This window comes from Amphichorda felina (genome assembly GCF_050947745.1).
Source record: "Amphichorda felina strain 45539 chromosome Unknown scaffold_5, whole genome shotgun sequence".
In the NCBI taxonomy this organism is placed as follows: domain Eukaryota; kingdom Fungi; phylum Ascomycota; class Sordariomycetes; order Hypocreales; family Bionectriaceae; genus Amphichorda; species Amphichorda felina.
In genome coordinates, this window is record NW_028145045.1 from 1,737,368 (window position 1) to 1,756,677 (window position 19,310).

Genomic DNA, 19,310 nt, shown 5'->3' on the forward strand with positions numbered 1-19,310 from the left:
CATAGAGATAGCTCCAGCCTACCAGGAGCTCCCCAATTCCAATTGCCCCCTTCCTGAATTCCCCGCGACCCATCCATCCCTGTTCCGCGGGGACCAGTCGTCATGCTAGATACTACTATAGGTACTACCTATCCCGGTATCTTAGTACCTAGTAGTACTAATATTCGTAGTAATAATACATAGTACTCGTAATACCTGTCAGGCCGGAGGCGTCTCTGTGGACTATCTAATTATGACATGAGAATTATCGGCTGCAAAATTGTTCATCCCGTGGCAAAGCCTTGTTGCTAGATACTAGCAGTCTAGCGTCTGTACATGTCGTTCTCCTTAATTACCTGGTAGTGATGTCTGCTAATCCTGACAGCTTCTTGAGGCAGGGGAGTCTTTTGGGCTCTTTCGAGACCCCAAGCCCTGTAGACTGCTATGACTCTTTTGGCCTGATATGACCCTGGCTCTGGCCTACTGTTTGGGGGCAGCCCTGTGTTGCCTGCCGTGGCAGCCAGTTTGACTGTGACAGCTCCCGTGAGGCCGCGTCAGCCTTCTCCTTTCGTTAGTGTCATTTGCGTTGAAAAGACCAATAGGTGCGCAAGGGTGATATGCGTCTGTCTTTTAGCCTGATGGAATTAAAATCATCTTAAGGCTGAAAATTTTCTACTTGCAAGTGGGCGTGGGACTCTTTTAGGCCCCATAAGCTCCAGGTTGTCATATCATACACCCCTCCGAGCTGGAGGAAGGCAATGATGCTATTACTATCCCTACGAGTACAACGTATTACAAGGTGCGAAGAGGTTGGTATTAAGGCTGCCACCGAAATAACCCTAAATTTATACTTAAATCAACCCAGCCGTTAGGCGCCTCTGTACTTCATACGTGAATTGGTGTTGAAATCCCATTGTCGTGTTAATATATTTGTACAGAGCTCACAACTTCGTGATATCTTCAATCGAGACATAAGTATGGTTTCTTGTTGGTTTCACTCAGTATTACTCCGTAAACTATCACAGGTCTCAATGTTAACCCAGCATCGTCTCTGGTATCATGCGCCCTTCATTAACACCTCACAACTACTCCAAACAGTTTTCCGTGACATCATCTCTGAATCTCTGAATTATACCCTCTCGGATTTGCCCCCCATCAACCTCTTTTCCCTACGGTGCCTAAAGGTTGAATACTCGTCCGTCCGTAAGCGCATCATCCCAAAGCTGGGATGTGTAGTTGGTTCTTATGGCTTTGCCCCGGAATGTTCTCAGCGTCATCATGTGGTGCATTACAATAATTTCAGCTTGCCGCGCTCGCGTGATTGCAACGTTGAGACGCTGAGGATCATCCATGAAACCAACCTTGGTCGTCCGAACCATGTCGAGGATCACAACATCTGCCTGGTTGCCTTGCGCCTTGTCCACAGTTAGGACTTGAACGCGATTCTGCCATTCGTCAGGAAACTGCTTCACTTCAGCATCGTACTGGCGCATAGCGATGCTGTAAGGACTCTCAATTAAGATAGTTCCGGGAGAGCCTGTGCGCGTCACGCTCTGGAACTTGTCATCTTTGAGCAATTTCTCGGTCTGCTCCATCACCCACTTGTGGTGCGCCGGGTTCCAGAAACTAGAGCGCTGCGTCTGCTCGGCGCTTGAATCAAGCTGAACAATGACTCGGTTCTCTTTCAGAGGGGTTCGGCACCCTCCCAAACGCTGGAGGTAGCTTCTGAGGTAGGCCGTACTTGGAGGGTACATGGACTTGGAGGTATCATGCCCTGACCTCATTTGCCCCTGGTAAAACATTGCTGAAGGCAGACGGTGAAGATTTCCGTATGCTCGTTTGTTGACCAGCAGCTGACTGTTCAGGGCACCCACAGCTGCCGCTCGCGCCATGGTGCTGAAACGCAACTGATTTGCAAACGGGTTGAACTTGAGGCCCTGCCGTTCCATTTGTCTTATGTTTCCTCCTTTGACAAAAGGCTGAGTTTGGTTAACGTCCCCTGTAAATATCCAGACAATTGGGTCGAAGTAGGCGATTGGAATTAGGGTGGTCAGTTCCCTGGCGTGGGGCGCTTCATCAATGAAGATGACTTCCGGCCGAAAAAGCGTTGAAAAAGTCCCATACGTTGCCACTGGTGTTGTTGCAACGAAGTCGGCTTGTGCAAGTACTGCTCGATAAAGTAGTCCCACGGAGCTTCGCAGAACTTTCCAGCCATCCCCGTCCAAGGTTTCCCCAGACTCCATCCTTGCGAGAATCCTTCTAAGCGAGGAAAAGCACTCTTCGTTCTTGTGGAGCTCAAAGTATTCCCAGGAAGCTTCGTCAAGCGTCGGAGCTTTGTTGGGGTCCCGAAGGAGCATTGTATGCCGTGCCAAACTCGCAGTAGTAAGGAACCTCTTTGTAAAGTCCGCGATGTCTGCAGACTCTGCTCCCGATTTGCTTCCAGATTGGTGAAGCTTGTTGCTGTTCCTCATTTCATAAGGCCAGCCGTGCATTCTTAAGATCCGGAGCTTCAGTCCGGCCTCTTTGCAGAGGTTGAAGTAGCGGTCTGCTGCATCGTCGACGGTCTTGTTGATGTCCACCAAGAAGAGGATCGGACTGTGCTTGCGTTTTGGCTTCCGGCGCTTTTTTGACTGTATGAGTGCCGCAAGAACCATATTCCACTCTGTCTTTCCTGCTCCAGGGCATCCGTTGACAAAGTATAGTCCGTTGGGAACCTGGGTGAGACCATTATAGGCCTTTCGGTGGTCTTCGTTGAAAGCTCTGAACTTTTCTTGTACGAGTGGAGGGATTCGAAAGAAGGGATCGATGGGATTTCTCAGCTGAGGAAACTCTTCATGGAGATTGAAATAGGTCTTGTTTGTTCCGTGAAAATCTTGTATCGTCTTGAACGCGGTGATGGACTTTGGCGAGGGGAGACGGGCTCTGATTCTCTTATCCTCAAGGAGATGACGTAGAGCGGCAAGCTCTGCATAGGAAGTCACCGAGGTTGTGTCCCATTGGATGACGATATTTTGTGACTTGCCACTGAGAGTAATGTTTTGGATATCGTCGATAGCGGAAGCAACCTGAAAATTTGCCATGAGATCCAACTCGAGGGTCATCCCATTGTGATTCTTCCAGGAACGAGGTACGTCGACCTTGAAAGCGGCGCATTTCCGCACCTGGCTGACCACTGTTTCTAGTTCTTCGTACGGATTGGGGATTCTGGTGCTGGGTAGATGTACTAGTGAAAAAACCCCATCATCCCGCTCCACGGTGGTCTCTATGTCAATAATGAAGTGGTCGCTTAGGGAAGGAAACTCCATGCCGTCCGTGAGCGGCGGAATTCTGACTAGAAGGAGCCACGACTTGGTGAATGAGGTCGTGCACCCCGGAATGGGGGCAATTGCCCAAGTCCTGAAGGAAATTCTTTTGTCGTTGAATCGCTTTAAGAGGGATTCTTCATTATCCATCTCAATGATGGTACCTTGCTCGTGACGCGAGACGAAGACATCTTGACAGGGAAACGTGTGGAGCGTGAAGGACACCTGACAAGGTTAGTCTACTCGTTGCCTGTGACCATGGGGGAAACTTGAACAGACATCGTTCGGCACTGCCTGTGGGTTGGTATCGAGACGCTCCATCTTTGAATTTGCCTACGACACAAGAGTCAAAGGCAGATTCCAAATGTTGTCGGACATGTAGGATAGATGTCAGTGGAGTGAAGAGCACATAGGATGGGCAGTGGAGGTGAAAGGGCAGTGGAGGTGAAAGGGCAGTGGAGGTGAAAGGGCAGTGAGAGAGCAGTTGGAAAAAGGCGAGAGCCGGAGGAGGACCACAACCTCCACAGGTGATGCCTCAGGTGAGTAGTTAGGTACCTGGTGTATGGGGAAAGTCCACATTGTATTGGGCAAGGACCTTTCTACTAGCAGTAAAGAACCCGAGGCTAGGCAGAGTTCCTTCCATTTCTACGTAGCAAAGTGTACAGGCAGGTAGGCACGGCGTGTCTGCCATCTACTACTAGGGTACCATCGTACTATTAAAAGACTCGGAAGGTACTACGGGTTAAGTAGTATAGGTACTACTAGTAGTATTAGGTAGGTAGGTAGTAGTAATTACATTATCTCGTGTTTTGGCAAACCTGGAAATTTGCTGTTAGCTGGAGCTACTAAATCTCTGGAGATTTTGGCTATATCCTCTACGAATACTTTTCCACTATCATCATAATAAGGATGTTAATCATTGCAATCATGCTAATATCACATCTGTCAGCATCGCCGCAATAAATATACATATATGATGTCCGTCCTGTAAGCTAGAATTGACTGCAAAATGAGTACTAGGTATGTATTTTGCATACAAATAATATATATGTCATCGGCCAAGTATAACTAAGTCGTATTGACGATCTACTCACGAAGATAGAGATTGTATGCAGGAATGGCGACTCGGTGACGCTTATTTCTAGGGGTTGAAATGGGATCATCTCTCATCTAGTCCATCTCAGCCATGCACGGCTACCCTAAATGATTGAATACAGGCATAAGCAAATCTCAGGCGGCTTCAAATTATGAACAGCCAAACTCGTAGTTCTCAATACTTCTTTCAACCACAAAGCTGAAATTCCAAACAGCTCCAAGCTCTTGATTGTCCCCTGCCCTCAATCCCAAGCCCTGATTCCTCGCCCAACTCATCGTCCACAAAACATAAAGAAGAAATAAATAAATAAAAATAATTAAATAAAGACACAAGATATTCGCTAAGTCAGGTCAATCATTACTTCGTTACAGGTGTTGTTCACACATTGGTGGTGCCGTTGGCCACCGTCAATATCCATGGGATCGAGAATTTCCACGACATCGTCCATGGTAGGTGACTCATGTCGCCCCTCACTGGAGCTGCTCCTTTGACAGACCGAGGATTCATCTGAGTCGTCAACAATGATGGGATCGTCCTGAATATCCACCATGATTGCGTCAACAATGCGTGGCTGGCATGGGAGCATCCCATCCTGATTGAGAAGCCACCTCTCCAAATGCTGGTATAGCACTTTAACCGTGTTTGGCGGGAATGCGTTTCCGATTTGCCGTTTGATAGAGGTCCTGGTCCCCTGAAATTTGTGATACCGCGGAAATCCCTGAAGGTTGGCATATTCTCTCAAGGTAAAGTCTCTGGAACCATCCGGGTATGCAAAGTCGGCACCTCCTGTAGTCAGTGTCCCAGCTAGGCGGTTAGGATTGTAAGCAGCTTTCCGTGGCTGGTATCGCTTAACGGTAGCAAGATCATGAAGGTCGTCACCGGGACGAATACCACTCAACGCACGGTGAATCGTGGTGTACGGCTTTAGACCACCGACGCCACCCTCGGAATGAGTTGGGCGGGGGAAAGGGGGGATATTCTCGCCGGGTGCTGCTGCAATCATGATTAGGCGTTTGCGATCCTGAGCCGAGCCCCAGGTGCAGAGTCTCACAACTTTCCACCGGACAGAGTATCCGAACTGGGTGAAGTCATTGATTAGAATGCGCAGGTACTCCTGGTGCCTCTCATGGGTGATGCCAAACGTCTGCTCAACCGTGATAATCCTTGGCCGAACCTTGTTGATTAGCGAGTTGCATGAAAATAAAGCAAAGATGTTTTCGTCATCGTTGACGCCCTGGTGGGTGTGCGCAGGGGAGAAGTATTGGCATGGTGGCGACAGATGCAGGATGTCGGCCCTGATGTGATGTTTGTGGTTCTTAATGAACTCGTCGACGGAGTTTTTGAATAGCCTTGTGCTGGGAAAGTTGGTCCTGTAGGTCGGCCAGACTTCCTCAGCCTTGTCAACGGCGTGAGTGACCTTGAAGTTGGCCATCTGTGCACCGCGGGATGCGCCTCCGGCGCCAGAGAAGGAGTCGAAGAGAGTATATTTCTGACCCTGCTGCCGAAGTCGTGGCCTGGCCTGGAGCTGTGGCTCGCTCGACTCCAGGTCGATAGTTGGAGGGCGACTGGGATGCTTTTCTGACCATGAACCCCCTGGAATTCGTCCACCCCGCCACTGGTAGGAGAGACTTTCGTCGCTTTTGCGGTATTGAACCTGGTGGACCTCGCTCACATGAATCCTCTCGAGGACCTCTTCAACCGGCTTTGACTTGGTACGTTGCTTCGCTGAAAAGATCTTGAAGCTCCATCTGCAGACAAGAGTGCCGTGCAATTCTTTGGCCTGGTTGCGCTCCGAGTCGTCCCGCATGGACCGGAAGTCCTGGCAACAGTACTCTGGGTAGAGTGCATTTGTGACGATGAGGCTGCGCTTCTTGATGACGGAATTTGTGGGGACTTCCACAAACGCAGGTATCTGGTCATTGTCGCCGTTGTCAAGGTGGAGGATGCGACAAACTTCGTTGGGTTTCTTCGGTAACTTGCCTGCAAGTCCACGGGTCCTCGTTAGCGGGATGCCTCGCAGCGTGATGTTGCCAGTGTGTGCCCGAGCGATTATTTTGACGACAATAAAATGAATGTCGTAGATTCCAAGACTGATGCCCCTCACTTCAATGCAGTCTTCGGGACGGATGATGTCGTGATCTGCTCGCCAGCTCGCTAGAGCGTATTCTCCTCCACGAAGTGTTTGGTGGGAGGTGGAAGAGTCATCAATTGTTAGGTCAACCACTTCGTCTGGGGCAATCTCTTGGAAGGACCTTTCATCGTATCTCCCAAGTGTACATGTTGAAGAAGACCTCGATCTATTGTTGGGGTTGGTGCTCGGGCGCTCGGTGATGAGTTCGATCTCCGGAACAACTTGAGGATCGGAGAGGAACGCCGTTGTGATACGTCCCGGCATCTTGCAGCATTTCAGGTACTGTGAAAATCATGTAAAACTCGTAGCAATCATCGGGGCCAATGAGTTGTGAATAGAAGGTTCTACGAGAGACCCTGTTTGAGTGTTAGTGACTAGAATTGCGAACGGCGGCCACAGGGCAATTATGGGGGCTAGGGAAGAGGGTGACATTGAAAATCGCCAACCTTTGATGTGTGGTCTTCCTTTAATGTGTGGTCTTGGGATTCACCTTGGGATCTCCGACTGAAGTGGGCTGGAAGGTGGAAATAATCACGATGTGTTTGCGCTTCAAAGCGCTCGGCGGTAGATTCATGTGCGGTGGATGTGGGAAAGTAGGAGAGAAAGATGGAAAGATTCAGCAAGGTGCTCATGTAGAAGAAATAGTATTTGGTAAGGGAGTGAAAATTCAGAGTGAATTCGAGACGATGTCTGCCATTGAAGGTCGTCTGAGCCTCGACTCATGCAGATGTTAACTTCTTCTGAGGATGCATTCACCTCATCGCGTAGTTCTAGTGACGTATGAACGCGGGACGAGGCATTCCGCGAGATGCAACAAAGCCCTAGTTAATTCTAGGCACGCGTGAGAACTAATACCTGGTCTCTATGTAGTGTCTGGTAATTCTTCATGAGACGAAGCCAGAGTTTGGCATCTACGGCGGCGGAGTGTTGAAGCATTCGCAGATGATGAGTGGAAGTGATATCAAGCTAGTAGCTGGGTTCAAGTGGCATCTAATAAATATATATATCTTTGTCGCTGTATATAAAAAGCTTAGCAGGTAGTGAATATTACGGTTCCGTGGTCGCGTCGCATTCTTCTGGTGCTTGAGGACCGCATGCACAGGTGTGTTGGGCTGGGTGAGAGTGACTGTCCTACAAGACAGACCAGTCAGTCGCTCTAGGTGTTATCGAGGCGCCTTCTCGCGAATCCTCTAGAATCTATTGTCCTACCTTGAGCCGAAAAGAAGCATAGCAGGTACTCAAGAGTAGCATGGCTCGACTACGGAGTACTACTATTTGAATGGAGTGAAGTCAGAGATTCGGAAGGTTTTAGTGTTGATAGAGGCCCAACCTTTAAATGCCCCACTTTTCCCGTCCCCATTAAACACCCTGCAACAGAGCTCCAAATTTGGCGCGAGTTTGTCCCAAAAGCGCGTTTGTGGTTTTGGGCGTCGGGGTAACTCAATCTCGCTCATTTCTTCATCGCCTAAACCACCACCGCATAGCATCCACGGTAGGGGACTCAAAGGGCTTGGATCGTACCTCTTTCCTACAGGTAAGTCTATTGCTAGTGATGTGACGGTATTCCCTTTTATCCCTTGTTAGTTTGGCATTCAGGTGTCTTTTGCGCTCTCAGTTTTCCCCATGTGCCTGCCTGCCTTCCATCTATCCAGGTGCCTGCTCTAGCATCGCCTGGCCACCTCCTCTTCCTCTGCTCTGTCTGTTGCATGTAGCAGTGGGCTCTAATACTTCTCAAGGAATCTCAAACACAAACCTCTCAGCCGTTGTAGGTTGATTCTCCTTTCGCGTTCGCCTCGCGCTCCGATCCAACGCCCTCGGCGTCCCTCTGTGCTTGGCATCACCTCGAAATGTTCTTCCCTAGGACGGATAGATACGATGACGGACCTTAACGAGGAGTTGGCGAAATGGTTCGAGAAGCTCCAGGAGATTCCCAGCGAGCACCACCTCCTGTGTCCCAAGATTTCAGATGAAGATGCCGAGAACTACCGAACTCTAGACGACCCGACTTCCGAGATCTCGATCGACGAAAAAAAGAAGCGCATTGAGGATGGAGAGAGTCGGATAGAAATTACATATTGGAATAGCCTGATTTTTGGCTTTGACAAGCGCGATGCCGGCAAATGGCTCGAAGACTTCACCAACCGGTTGGATGGGTGTCTGAAGTATTGCTCGGACTGTGTCCTCAACTGGCACATGAAGCGCCGAGCCCACCTCAATAAATTCGCCGAGTATGATCACCTTTACAATTTGGGTTGGAATTGTCTAGTGCTGACGGATATAGGCGCTGGAACGAAGATGCTGTTTTCCAGATACGAGACTTGCTCGACCGCCTCGACATCAGCCGGATCGATCATAATCTCACTTGGGCTAAGGAATTTATCGAGAAGATTGAGTCGACGGGGACAGTCTTCAAGAAATCTGCCTTTGGGAGCCATCTTCCGGAGGTGCACATTGCAGTCTACGAGGCGCTCTGCTGCGTTGCCTACATGGCAAACCCTGAGCAACGCACGACGTTCCAGTATGTCTTCATGCGGCTGCAGGGCAAGACGTATTTGAAGCTCGGAACCAAAGACCCTCTCCCAGGGATGACGTATTTTCTTTTCGACCAGAAGAACGAAGATCGACGGAATTGGGCCCACGAAAACTGGAAGAATATCGACTCAGAGTCAATGACAGAGGAGCAGTTTGACTGGGCTGTCAGCGGTGGCCTCATCGTTGCTATTGACGATATCAGCCGAAAAGATGTTACTCAACCGGAGATGTACCCAGAGATCGAGCGTTTTTGGCTGGGGTTCGAGAAAATCTTGAAGGCTCTCAACGACCAGCTGATCCTTGGTCGTCTTCGCAGTCTGGAAGTGAAACCTGGTTGCCCACACATTTACGATTTGCTGTTCCGCCACATCCAGTTCTGCAAGTGCGAGGGGGTTCTGGTTGTTTGCCTTCGGGTACTTACGAGCCTCATCAAGAAGTCACCTAAGGCCTTCTGGGATGTTGTTGGTGACGCACGACCAAATGTCATTGCCGACCTTATTTTTGGCAGTCCTGTCTATCCGACCCTTCTCCGCCAATCTCTTGAGGACTGCTGGAGCGGGTTTGAATCGGGACCCGAGGGTGTTCCGTTCCCGACGTCATGGATTGGCCCTTGGCTCCAGTCGTTAGGGCGGGACAGGCGATATGACGCTTGTGAGGTCCTTCTCCATACTCTTTTCGAGACGTTGGCAAAAGACCGAGGCATTGGGGAGCCTGGACAGGCTGCTTGTATTCGCGCGGGGTTTGATGCTCTCAACTTTACCATGGAAACATTCCTCGACCAGGAGACAACGGGGTCCGGGACGACCCACCTCTACGCCAACTGTGCTTTCAACATGGTTATGAAGCACAAGACATTACTCTTAAACCAGTTGCAAACGCCGAAAGAAGAGCATGTCGGTTGGAGGTCTTTCCATGTTTCTGCAGCTGCCCGCAAAGTCATGGTTTCCGCCATGAGATTAGATATGAAGCTCTTCTCAGTAGAGTATCACACGCTGCACGGGGGCGGGCATATCCAGTCTGCCATCCAGAGACAGTCCAGGGACTTTTGGGAGGGCGTGGTAGAGATGTTTGATGCGTCTTCTCAACAAGCAGACCTGGCTGAAGATTTCTTGCTGGCGCTAGAACCCCTAGTAAGATTGGAGCAGATACGGCCCAAGAAGAAGGAAAACCACCTGGAAGAGTCCAGCAGGCTGTTCAATCAAACACTGAGCAGCACTACGGACGTCCTTGCCAGGATATTCAGCCGAATCTCCGAGCTGGACACAACAGATCTGAGTAGCCTCTTCACCAGCCAACGGGCATTTCAGGTTGCCGTTGGGGTGGCTATGCAGGGTGAATCCGATGTTGGAGAGGCATCAGCAGAACTGCTCAAGAGCTGGACTGGCGAACTCGCGCGAAGTCAAGCCTTTGAGCAGATGGCACAGCTCCATCCTGATCAAACGCTGGGAGCATCTTTATTTGTTCTTGACAAAGTGCTGAAGCCGCCCGCAAACTTTACGAAGCAGTTGTGTCCCTGGGACCCTATCAGACCCATGCAGCACATGAGCCGAGATATCCTGCGAGGCTTATGTGATATGACCACTGGCGTTCTGCGTGTCAGGAGTCTGGAACCGAAATCCGTGGCGATGCTCCTCCGGTGGTGGCAGGAACAGTGGCATTTCGTGTCATTGGCATGTCGCAATATCGAGCCTTGGTCTCTATACATTTCCAATAGCATCATGCAGGACTTCTGTCGCGAGATCATGGAGCTCGCGGAAGCTCTCATTGCTGAGGATGGCTTGCTCACTTCGGTTATTGCTAAGGCCACAGGCAAGGACGACACGCACATGATGGAAAGGATTCTCCAGCCTGCCAAAGACAACTTCCGAGGTATGGAGAACATGATTCGACTGAAGGATAGGTGGCTCGTCGATGTCACCGTCAGAGTACTTTGCAAGATTCTCAAGCGACTCCGCGAAAATAACCTAGAGATCGCTGACAACTCTCGCCGACTGATTATCGATGCCTGCGTGCCAGCTGAGGTGCCAGGACGATACCGTCGACCAACAAACTTGACGGACCAGCAGAGGGCGGAACTCCTTCAGGCTTTGGGCCACGTTGAGGAGGAAGTTCAAGCCCAGCAGAGCACTGCTATCCCCAGCCGTTCCCTCGAAAAGTCAAAGGATATCGCCAAGAAGCAGAGCAAGCTTGATGCCTGGTCCAAATCGGGTAGCTCTTCATACCCAACCCCAATCACCACCAAATCGAATCGAGACGATGTTCGCGAACTCAGCAAGTCTATCGATAGCCCTATCCTGAAGCAGCTGGAAGCTCGAAAAGCGGCCGAAGCCAAAGCCAAAGCCAAAGCAAAGACCAAGGTACTGGATCAGAATGCAATTTCTGCATTGAAAGCAAGCCGGCAGCGTGAGAAGGAAGAAAAGGCTAGGCGCGATGCTGACGCCATTGCACGTGCGAGGAAGCTAAGGGGAGAGACGGTTGCTGGGGAGGGTTCTGGTCTGGCAGGCCTCGGTGTAACGGCCAAAGACCATTCTCGAAGCGAAATCATGGTTAATAGTTCGGACGAGGATTCTGAGGATGAATCCGATTCTGACAATGACAACCAGCTTGCGGCCCTTAGTACGGGTGGCAAGAAGACGCTGGATGAAGCTGAGAAGCGAAACCGTCAGGCACTCCGCGACAAGATGCGGAGGCCCGTCAAAAAGGTCAAGCAGCAGCGGTCTGTGAAGGAGATGAGAGCACGTCTCATCCCACCTATGGAAAAGCTGCACAATACTATCTTGGCTTGGGATATTTTCCACGAAGGCAACGACCCCCCGAGCGGCCCTTCAGGCACCCGGGTGGCGACAGTATATTCCAACCCCAAGTCTTACCAGGAAACATTTTTCCCGCTTCTTGCATCAGAGGCGTGGCGCTCTTTTGTCACGGCCAAAGATGAGGCTACATCCCGGCCTTTTGGCATGAAGATTGCCAGCCGCGCTAGTGTTGACAGCTTCCTAGAGGTAACATTCACGATGCAGGTTCTCCAGAACAAAGAGCGCGGTGTTTCTGAAGGCGACATCTTGCTTGTATCCGAGGCCGAGAGCCCATTGCTCGAATCCACTGCCAAACACTGTCTGGCAAGGGTCCATAGAATCGTGTACAAGAAGGACCTTGTCGAGGTCACGTACCGGGTTGCCTCCCGCAACAACCAGCTCTCACCTATTCTCAACCCAGGTATCAGTGTTTACGGACTAAAGATAACGAATATGACGACAATCGAGCGAGAGTATGCGGCGCTGGAAAGTTTGCAGTACTACGACCTCATGGATGAGATCCTAAAAGCCGAGCCGTCCCCTATTCTCCGATACGGAGACGAAAAAGTGGACAAATGGCAGAACAACTGGGGACTTAACCGCGGCCAAGCACTGGCCGTCTTAGGAGCACAGGAGAACGACGGTTTCACGCTGATTCAGGGCCCTCCTGGAACTGGAAAGACGAAAACCATCGTGGCCATGGTTGGAGCCCTCCTATCCGAGCAACTCGGACCGCAAATGACTGGTACACATGTGGGAGTCCCAATGCGCCCTGGAGCTGCTGTCCAAGCCAATAATCAAGCTCGGCCGAAGAAACTACTTGTTTGCGCCCCGAGCAACGCCGCTGTCGACGAGTTGGTCCTCCGACTCAAAAATGGCATCAAAAGCATCAGCGGAAAGCAGTCGAATATCAATGTGCTGCGTCTTGGACGAAGCGACGCTATCAACGCAGCCGTCAAGGATGTCACTCTTGATGAGTTGGTGAGAAGTCGTCTTGAGGGGGATGGTACCAGAGACAAGGCAAAGGCGGACCGAGACAAGCTTCACGATGATGCCGCCAAAGTCAAGGAGGAACTAGCAGAATTGCGGCCAATGCTAGAAGCAGCCAGGGGCCAGGACCGGGCTACATATGACAACCTATCTCGGCGCTTTGACGAATTGAAGCGCCAACAGATGCAGATCGGCAAGCAGATCGATGCCAATAAGGACAGTGGCAACTCGATTGCACGTGAGATGGAGTTGCGCCGTCGCCAGATTCAACAGGAGGTCCTAAACTCAGCACATGTGCTCTGTGCGACACTGAGTGGTAGTGGCCATGAGATGTTCCGCAACCTGGACGTCGAGTTTGAGACGGTGATTATCGATGAGGCTGCCCAGTGTGTCGAGCTGAGTGCTCTGATTCCACTCAAGTACGGATGCTGCAAGTGTATCCTCGTCGGTGACCCAAAACAGCTCCCCCCAACCGTCCTTTCTCAGTCTGCTGCTCGTTTCGGCTACGACCAGAGCTTGTTCGTGCGGATGCAACAGAACCATCCGAAATCTGTGCATTTGCTAGAGATGCAGTATCGTATGCACCCTCAGATCAGTGCTTTCCCAAGCAAAGAATTCTACGAGGGGCAATTGAAGGACGGACAAGACATGGTGCGTCTCCGTCAACAGCCGTGGCACAAGAGCACCCTTCTCGGCCCATACCGTTTCTTTGATGTCCAAGGTGTCCAACAGCGCGGCCACAAGGGCCAATCGCTGGTCAACACTCGAGAACTCGACGTTGCCTTGCAGATGTACGAGCGGTTCAGCAAAGACTATCGGGAGTGTGATCTGAAGCAAAAGATTGGTATCATTACGCCATACAAAGCCCAACTGTATGAGTTGCGCAACCGTTTCAGGGCCCGGTATGGCGAAGGTATCACAGATATGATTGAGTTCAACACAACAGACGCCTTCCAAGGTCGCGAGTGCGAGATCATCATCTTCTCCTGTGTGCGAGCTAGCTCGACAGGTGGCATTGGTTTCATGACAGATATTCGGCGTATGAACGTTGGTCTGACACGTGCCAAATCATCACTCTGGATCCTGGGTGACTCGCGAGCTCTTGTTCAGGGTGAATTCTGGAAGAAGCTCATCGAAGACGCCCGGGCCCGCGATTGCTACACCTCGGGCGATATTCTCGCGAAGTTCCGGAAGCCTTTGGAGCAGAGCCCAAACGCGTCAGAAATGGCGAGCAGGGATTCCACGCCAGCCCAAACTAACAACGAAGATGTTGCAATGCACGACGTACCGCCTCAACAGCGGACATCATCTGGCAGGACCGAACCACCACGACCTAATGAAGGAAGCGTCCCAGGCCTCGGGGTCGGCAATCTAGCGCCCGCACCTCCCCGGTCAGACGGTCCGCCCATAATCCATACATCCGCCGACAAGCCACAAGCTCCAGAGACGAAGAAGCGGGCGTTGGATGGCCCTGAGGCCAGCCAACCTGGCGCCAAGAGGGTATGTCCGATACGAGCGAGACAGCTCTCTGATCAACCGCAGTGCTCTAACAACAAGACAGATTGCCGGCGACGGACACCGATCCACACTGACGGGCAAGTTTGGACAGAAGCCAAGCAAGGCACCAAAGGCACCATTGAAGGCACCACCGAAGCCGCCGAAGCCACCTATGGATCCATCGGCGATGTCAGTTTTGGGGATGACGCCGCCGGAGCGGCCCCCACCTACTACCACTTCCTCAGCAGTTCCGAAGATGAATCATACAGCCCAGCCGCAAGGCCAGGCATCTTCTGACCACCAAGCGCGTAATCGAGGACCTCCAGTAAGTAGCTACCTTCCCATGTGTTGGATTAATAACTGGGCTAACTTGCTCCCCCACTCAGATGCCGACACAGGGGAATGCTCCTCGGAACGCGCCTCCTGGACCTCGAAGACCGAAGCCAAAACCAAGTCTTTTTGTCCCCAGGAAGAAGTAGCCATTAGGGGAAAACTAGGAGCTTCCGTAGTAGTTTCACATATCAAGATTCTGCAGCATAGTGTATTTAGGGCAAGGCATATACCGGCGTTACGGGCTTCGTTGCGTTCTCGTGGTTTACAAGGGAACATGAGTGTCATTTGCATCTTTGGGGGGGGGGGGGGGGGGGGGGGGGGGGGGGTATCAGAGTGGGTTGTTAGGGCGGCGTATTCGTGTGCATTCACACGAGTCTATATCCGGGTTGGGAGACATTACAGCGTTTGAGACCGCGGTTGAACCCCCTCAGGTAGTTAGATAAGGAGAGAAGCGCACTGGTGCATGGTGGGATAGACGGCATTCTTGTTTGTGGCGGCGCCTCTTTGGCGCCAGCGCTCAAGACTTTCGACTGGGAGTTTGCGCCTGGGCTCTTTGGTCTGGTCTCCATCCAGATGCTTGATTTGCGCAGGCCAGATCCATACGTCGTACCTACGAGTGCAATGGTCCTGGTAAACTATCGCGCCTATAGCATCCGCAAGGAACAGCGCCATGTACTTTGACAGGCCGTGAGGCTTTCCCACCGTTGGCACTAGGATGGACCCGAGTTCTCGGGACAGTCCTTTCAAACGTTGATGACAAGCCAAGGCGTGTTCAGTTGGCGCCAGGGGATAAGCTGCAAGTCATCTGTTAGACTGCCACAGTTGCCCCGCGTTAAGTTTGAGGCCTTGGAGGTTGATGACTTGATGTGTTGGCGACGTCGATGACGATAAGGCAGTCGCGATGTTAATCTACAATTACTACCTGACACCTCAACACCTCATGTAAGCCAACAGGCAGGTGAGCCCCAATTTACATCTCGCAAATCGGTAAGAGAGACACAAGTACCGGCAGGAGCCTCTAGAAATTGCTGCAACCGTCCCTTGTGCCTGCAGCAGGACGACAATTTGCTAATGATGAGGTAAGTAGGCAAGTAGTACTCACTACCTACTTACTGTACTTCGTACTACTTGCCGGGACCGGAAAGGGCTTGTGATTTTCTGGTCTTCATTTCTCCTGCAAGCCAACGTCAGGTCATATTTCCTTGAGTCTTGACTCTCCACGCAAGGGGCACTCCATCAGCTGCCGCTTGATCGGCAGTGGGCAACAACACGGTTGTGATTTGCGAAGGCCCGAGGCCCGTGGTGGGCTGGATGGGCTGGATGGACTGGGTGGACGTCTCTGCCACTCTGGTGTCATCCCGCAAAAGGGGGCCGCCCGCCAAACGGCGCACGCGGTGGGCGGTCCAAGCAACTGGGGCAGAGACTAACAGGGTAACAACAGAGACTGACAGGCCGGCAAGGGGCCAATGCGTCACCCGTGGGCCAGTCAACGCACCGGTGATCAACCCCCCGGTCCCTTGCAGGGATGGTCTCCGCTAACGACGACCGAGCTTGACCATGGTTGGCCCTGTTCCTTGTTAGACTCCCCAGTCAGAAGGGGGCGCCAGGGAAAAAAAAGGAAAGGAAGCTCTCGTTGAATATTACAGAGTGGGATTGGCAGTCCGTGAGCAAGCAATCAGCCCTCGGAGCTCAGGAGGATGCTACTCGTACACGTGTTCCTTCGCGGTGTATCTACTATCATGACGAGGCTCTTGTGCTGCGCTCAGGGAACGACCAGCTCCTCCAAGCGGGAGCCTCACTAAAGTGCAATATATGTAAGTCTTGGCCCGGTAGTTGGGGACGACTGCGCATTGGTGTGATAGTGATGGGACCCGGACAGCCCTACATTAGACAATCTCGCACTGCCAGGTTTACCTGTCTGCAGTCGCAAGACGTGGCGAACAGCGTCCGGGGTTGTCGGCGAAGACAATTGGACGCCGTCCTCGCCATTGCTTTTGTTTAGCGTGGCAAAGCCGTGGCCCAGGCCCGTGACGATGGGTCGCTTGGAGTCGACCTGAGCAGAACCGGTGATAATCTCCCCCTACCCGCCGATCTTGGGTGGCTTACTTTCTTTTCCTCCCAAACTTCCTTTCGCCTCTTTTCTCCTCAAGTCATCTCACTCGAGTGACGTGCGTCTGCCCAGGACATTGTCTTGAGGTAGAGCGGTGTGTCTAATTACGACTCGGTCGTCTAGCGTCATCGTGGTCGTGGGGGACCAAGGTTTCAGCTACTATTGCTGGGTGTAACCACCGTCTGCAGCTAGCCAGCGGCCAGCGCTCATGTGATCGTCTATACGAATAGGCAAAGGGCTCTCGGTTTTACGACGAAGCAGTTGGGTTGGCACTGGCAGCGAGTGCGTGTTGGTTCTGGCGGAGAGAAGCAGAATAAGTTGGCCAAGGTTGGTGCTTACACCAACGCCCATGATAAAATCCCATTACAAGAAACTGACCGAGTCAGGTGTCACAAGGACGAATGCCGTTCATTGATGATCGCTGTACGTAGCCGAGCCGCATACGACCCATATGGACGCCGTGTCTCAGATATAACGACGCCTCATAACCCTATAATGGCCATCGCCCCCGGCTTAACGGCTGCTGGGGAGGGTGGTGGCTCCTCATATTTTCTTGACCCAACTCTCTTGTCCTCTCGGGCCCGGCCTCGTACGTCTGTTGGAAACACCAAGCGGGCAAACAGGCCACACCGTGCCAAGTCAGCATCCAACATCCTTGACAGCCTCGAGGACTTCCACCGCCGCCTTCACGACTCTCTGGACCCCCCTTCCTCACGCCGCCATACTCTTAGACAGGATGGGGTCACTGACCTAGTCGACTTCTTGAGAAACCACGAGCCGCCACGAGACAACTTCATGTCCATCCCCGAGGATGGGACAGACGATGAACGGGGGAGGTGGCTGAGGTGGGCCAAAATTCCCAAGCGCAGCAAGTCGGCCGCCCGCGAACCCCCTTCGATCCGGTTGCCAGACACGGCCGTCTCGGGGACTACCATTGGGGGACATAGGCACATTGCCATCACGATTCCGCTAGAGGCATCTCCGATGGGCAATAGACCACGGTCGCAGTATCCCATCTATACTCGGGAGGATTTAAAGGCCAATGGCGGTAATGTGAATCCGATACGGACTGTGGTGAACGAGAAGGGCATGGTGACCGTGTTGAAGACGGCCAGCGAGGGTCGCCAAACACCATCGTCTACCTCGCATTTCTTGTCTCGGCCATACACGCAGTGTGGACCTCTACCTCGGACCCCATCTCGAGGTGGCCGGGCCGGCATCCAGGGTTTCTTTCCGCCCCCTCCACCGCTGAGTCGGGGTACAGTTTCTCTATACCAACGGGACAATGGCACCACCCCGGAAATGCCCATGGTACGCCCATCGAGCCAAGGGACGGTGTCAGGATTCCCCACACGAGGGTCCTCTATGGGGAACCGGACTCTGGGTCAACCCATGTCCATTGATGGGATACTTTCGCAACCCGGGAGTCCAAGAATGAATCTGGCTAGGTCTCGAAGTGAGAGGCAACCCCGAATCAATTATGGGAGTTCGGCCATGGGAGAAGATGACTGGCCATTGAGGGACAAGAAGCTGGTCCGAGTCAAATCCAGCCCAACTGCAATGATGGGGAAGGGCGCGCCAGCAAAGGAGGCCGTGGACACCACCCAAGGATCCGGCGACAGCATCCCGGGGGAGAATCGCCTAGGATCGTGCCAAGACGATTCTAGTTCAGCAAGGCCTGTGTCGGCGCACAGCCGTCGAGATCGTGTGCGCGAGCGTAAACACAGAGATATGGAAGCTCTACGGAACAAGCGACAGCAGGAGGACAGCGAGAAGGATGCCGGGGGAAAGAGACAACCGACCTTCAGCCCTATCCAAGTTGTCATCAATGTTGAGCCCTGTCCAACGCCGGAGGATACACCGCCGACGCCTGCGCTGACATACTCATCGGCGCCGCTGGAATCAGAGCCACCAGAACCGGAGGATCAAGTTGTCACCGGAATGCCCCCCGATATTAGTGATGGTTCTCGGCTTGTGCCGTCCCCGCCACCTCATTGCTCCCCTGTCGCCAGGCACAACTCGCTCGACCGTACTTCCCTAGCGCGCCGACGGGAATGGAAAGCCTTCCGAGAGCAGGGGCGCACACCAAAAGAGGTGAGGGCGGCGGTCCAGGCGAGGGCCAAACAGTTTGCCACCAGAGTCCCGGAGGAGCTGCGCGACAACACGCAGGCGCTCGACAAGGAAATCCTGCGCCTGTACGAGGCCTATAGAGAGCATCGCTTTCGCGACATGGAGCGTCGAGTAGACCGATTGGAGCGAAACGGCGATGTGTGGTTGCGGGCCCTCGTCCCCGTTCTAGACAACCTCCATCGCAATGCCGAATCCTCGTCTCAGGAGAATATCCACGAGAGGGCATACATGTCAGACGATGAAGCAGCGGGGGCGAGGAGGAATCGAGAATTTGCATCGGTGCCTCTTCGACGAGCCTGTAGCTCACACCGTGTGTCACAAAATGGAGAAACAAGGATGTACACGGACACGTCAGGACAGATATACGGGGAAGGATGCTGCGGCAGCGCAGGTAGTGACGATGTAACGGGTCTGGGGA

General features: G+C 52.4%; 4 protein-coding genes across 4 annotated transcripts; 2 read left to right on the forward strand and 2 right to left on the reverse strand.

Annotated features, from left to right (window-relative positions):
* Positions 1-1,157: 1,157 nt before the first annotated feature.
* Positions 1,158-3,284, reverse strand: ACO1O0_005397 (P-loop containing nucleoside triphosphate hydrolase protein; the record flags this gene model as incomplete). The annotated part of the gene is made up of 1 exon (XM_083194819.1): positions 1,158-3,284. The coding sequence occupies one exon, from the start codon at positions 3,282-3,284 to the stop codon at positions 1,158-1,160; it is 2,127 nt and encodes a 708-aa protein (XP_083049732.1).
* Positions 3,285-4,717: 1,433 nt separating this feature from the next.
* On the reverse strand, positions 4,718-6,772 carry ACO1O0_005398 (S-adenosyl-L-methionine-dependent methyltransferase; the record flags this gene model as incomplete). The annotated part of the gene is made up of 1 exon (XM_083194820.1): positions 4,718-6,772. The coding sequence occupies one exon, from the start codon at positions 6,770-6,772 to the stop codon at positions 4,718-4,720; it is 2,055 nt and encodes a 684-aa protein (XP_083049733.1).
* Positions 6,773-8,383: 1,611 nt separating this feature from the next.
* Positions 8,384-14,648, forward strand: SEN1 (SEN1 N terminal-domain-containing protein; the record flags this gene model as incomplete). The annotated part of the gene is made up of 4 exons (XM_083194821.1): positions 8,384-8,736; positions 8,790-14,322; positions 14,384-14,508; positions 14,594-14,648. 4 exons carry the CDS (start codon positions 8,384-8,386, stop codon positions 14,646-14,648), a joined length of 6,066 nt encoding a protein of 2,021 aa, XP_083049734.1.
* A 2,850-nt stretch (positions 14,649-17,498) lies between these two features.
* Positions 17,499-19,194, forward strand: ACO1O0_005400 (uncharacterized protein; the record flags this gene model as incomplete). The annotated part of the gene is given in 3 exon segments (XM_083194822.1): positions 17,499-17,503; positions 17,530-19,122; positions 19,140-19,194. 3 exon segments carry the CDS (start codon positions 17,499-17,501, stop codon positions 19,192-19,194), a joined length of 1,653 nt encoding a protein of 550 aa, XP_083049735.1.
* Between the last annotated feature and the right edge of the window lie 116 nt (positions 19,195-19,310).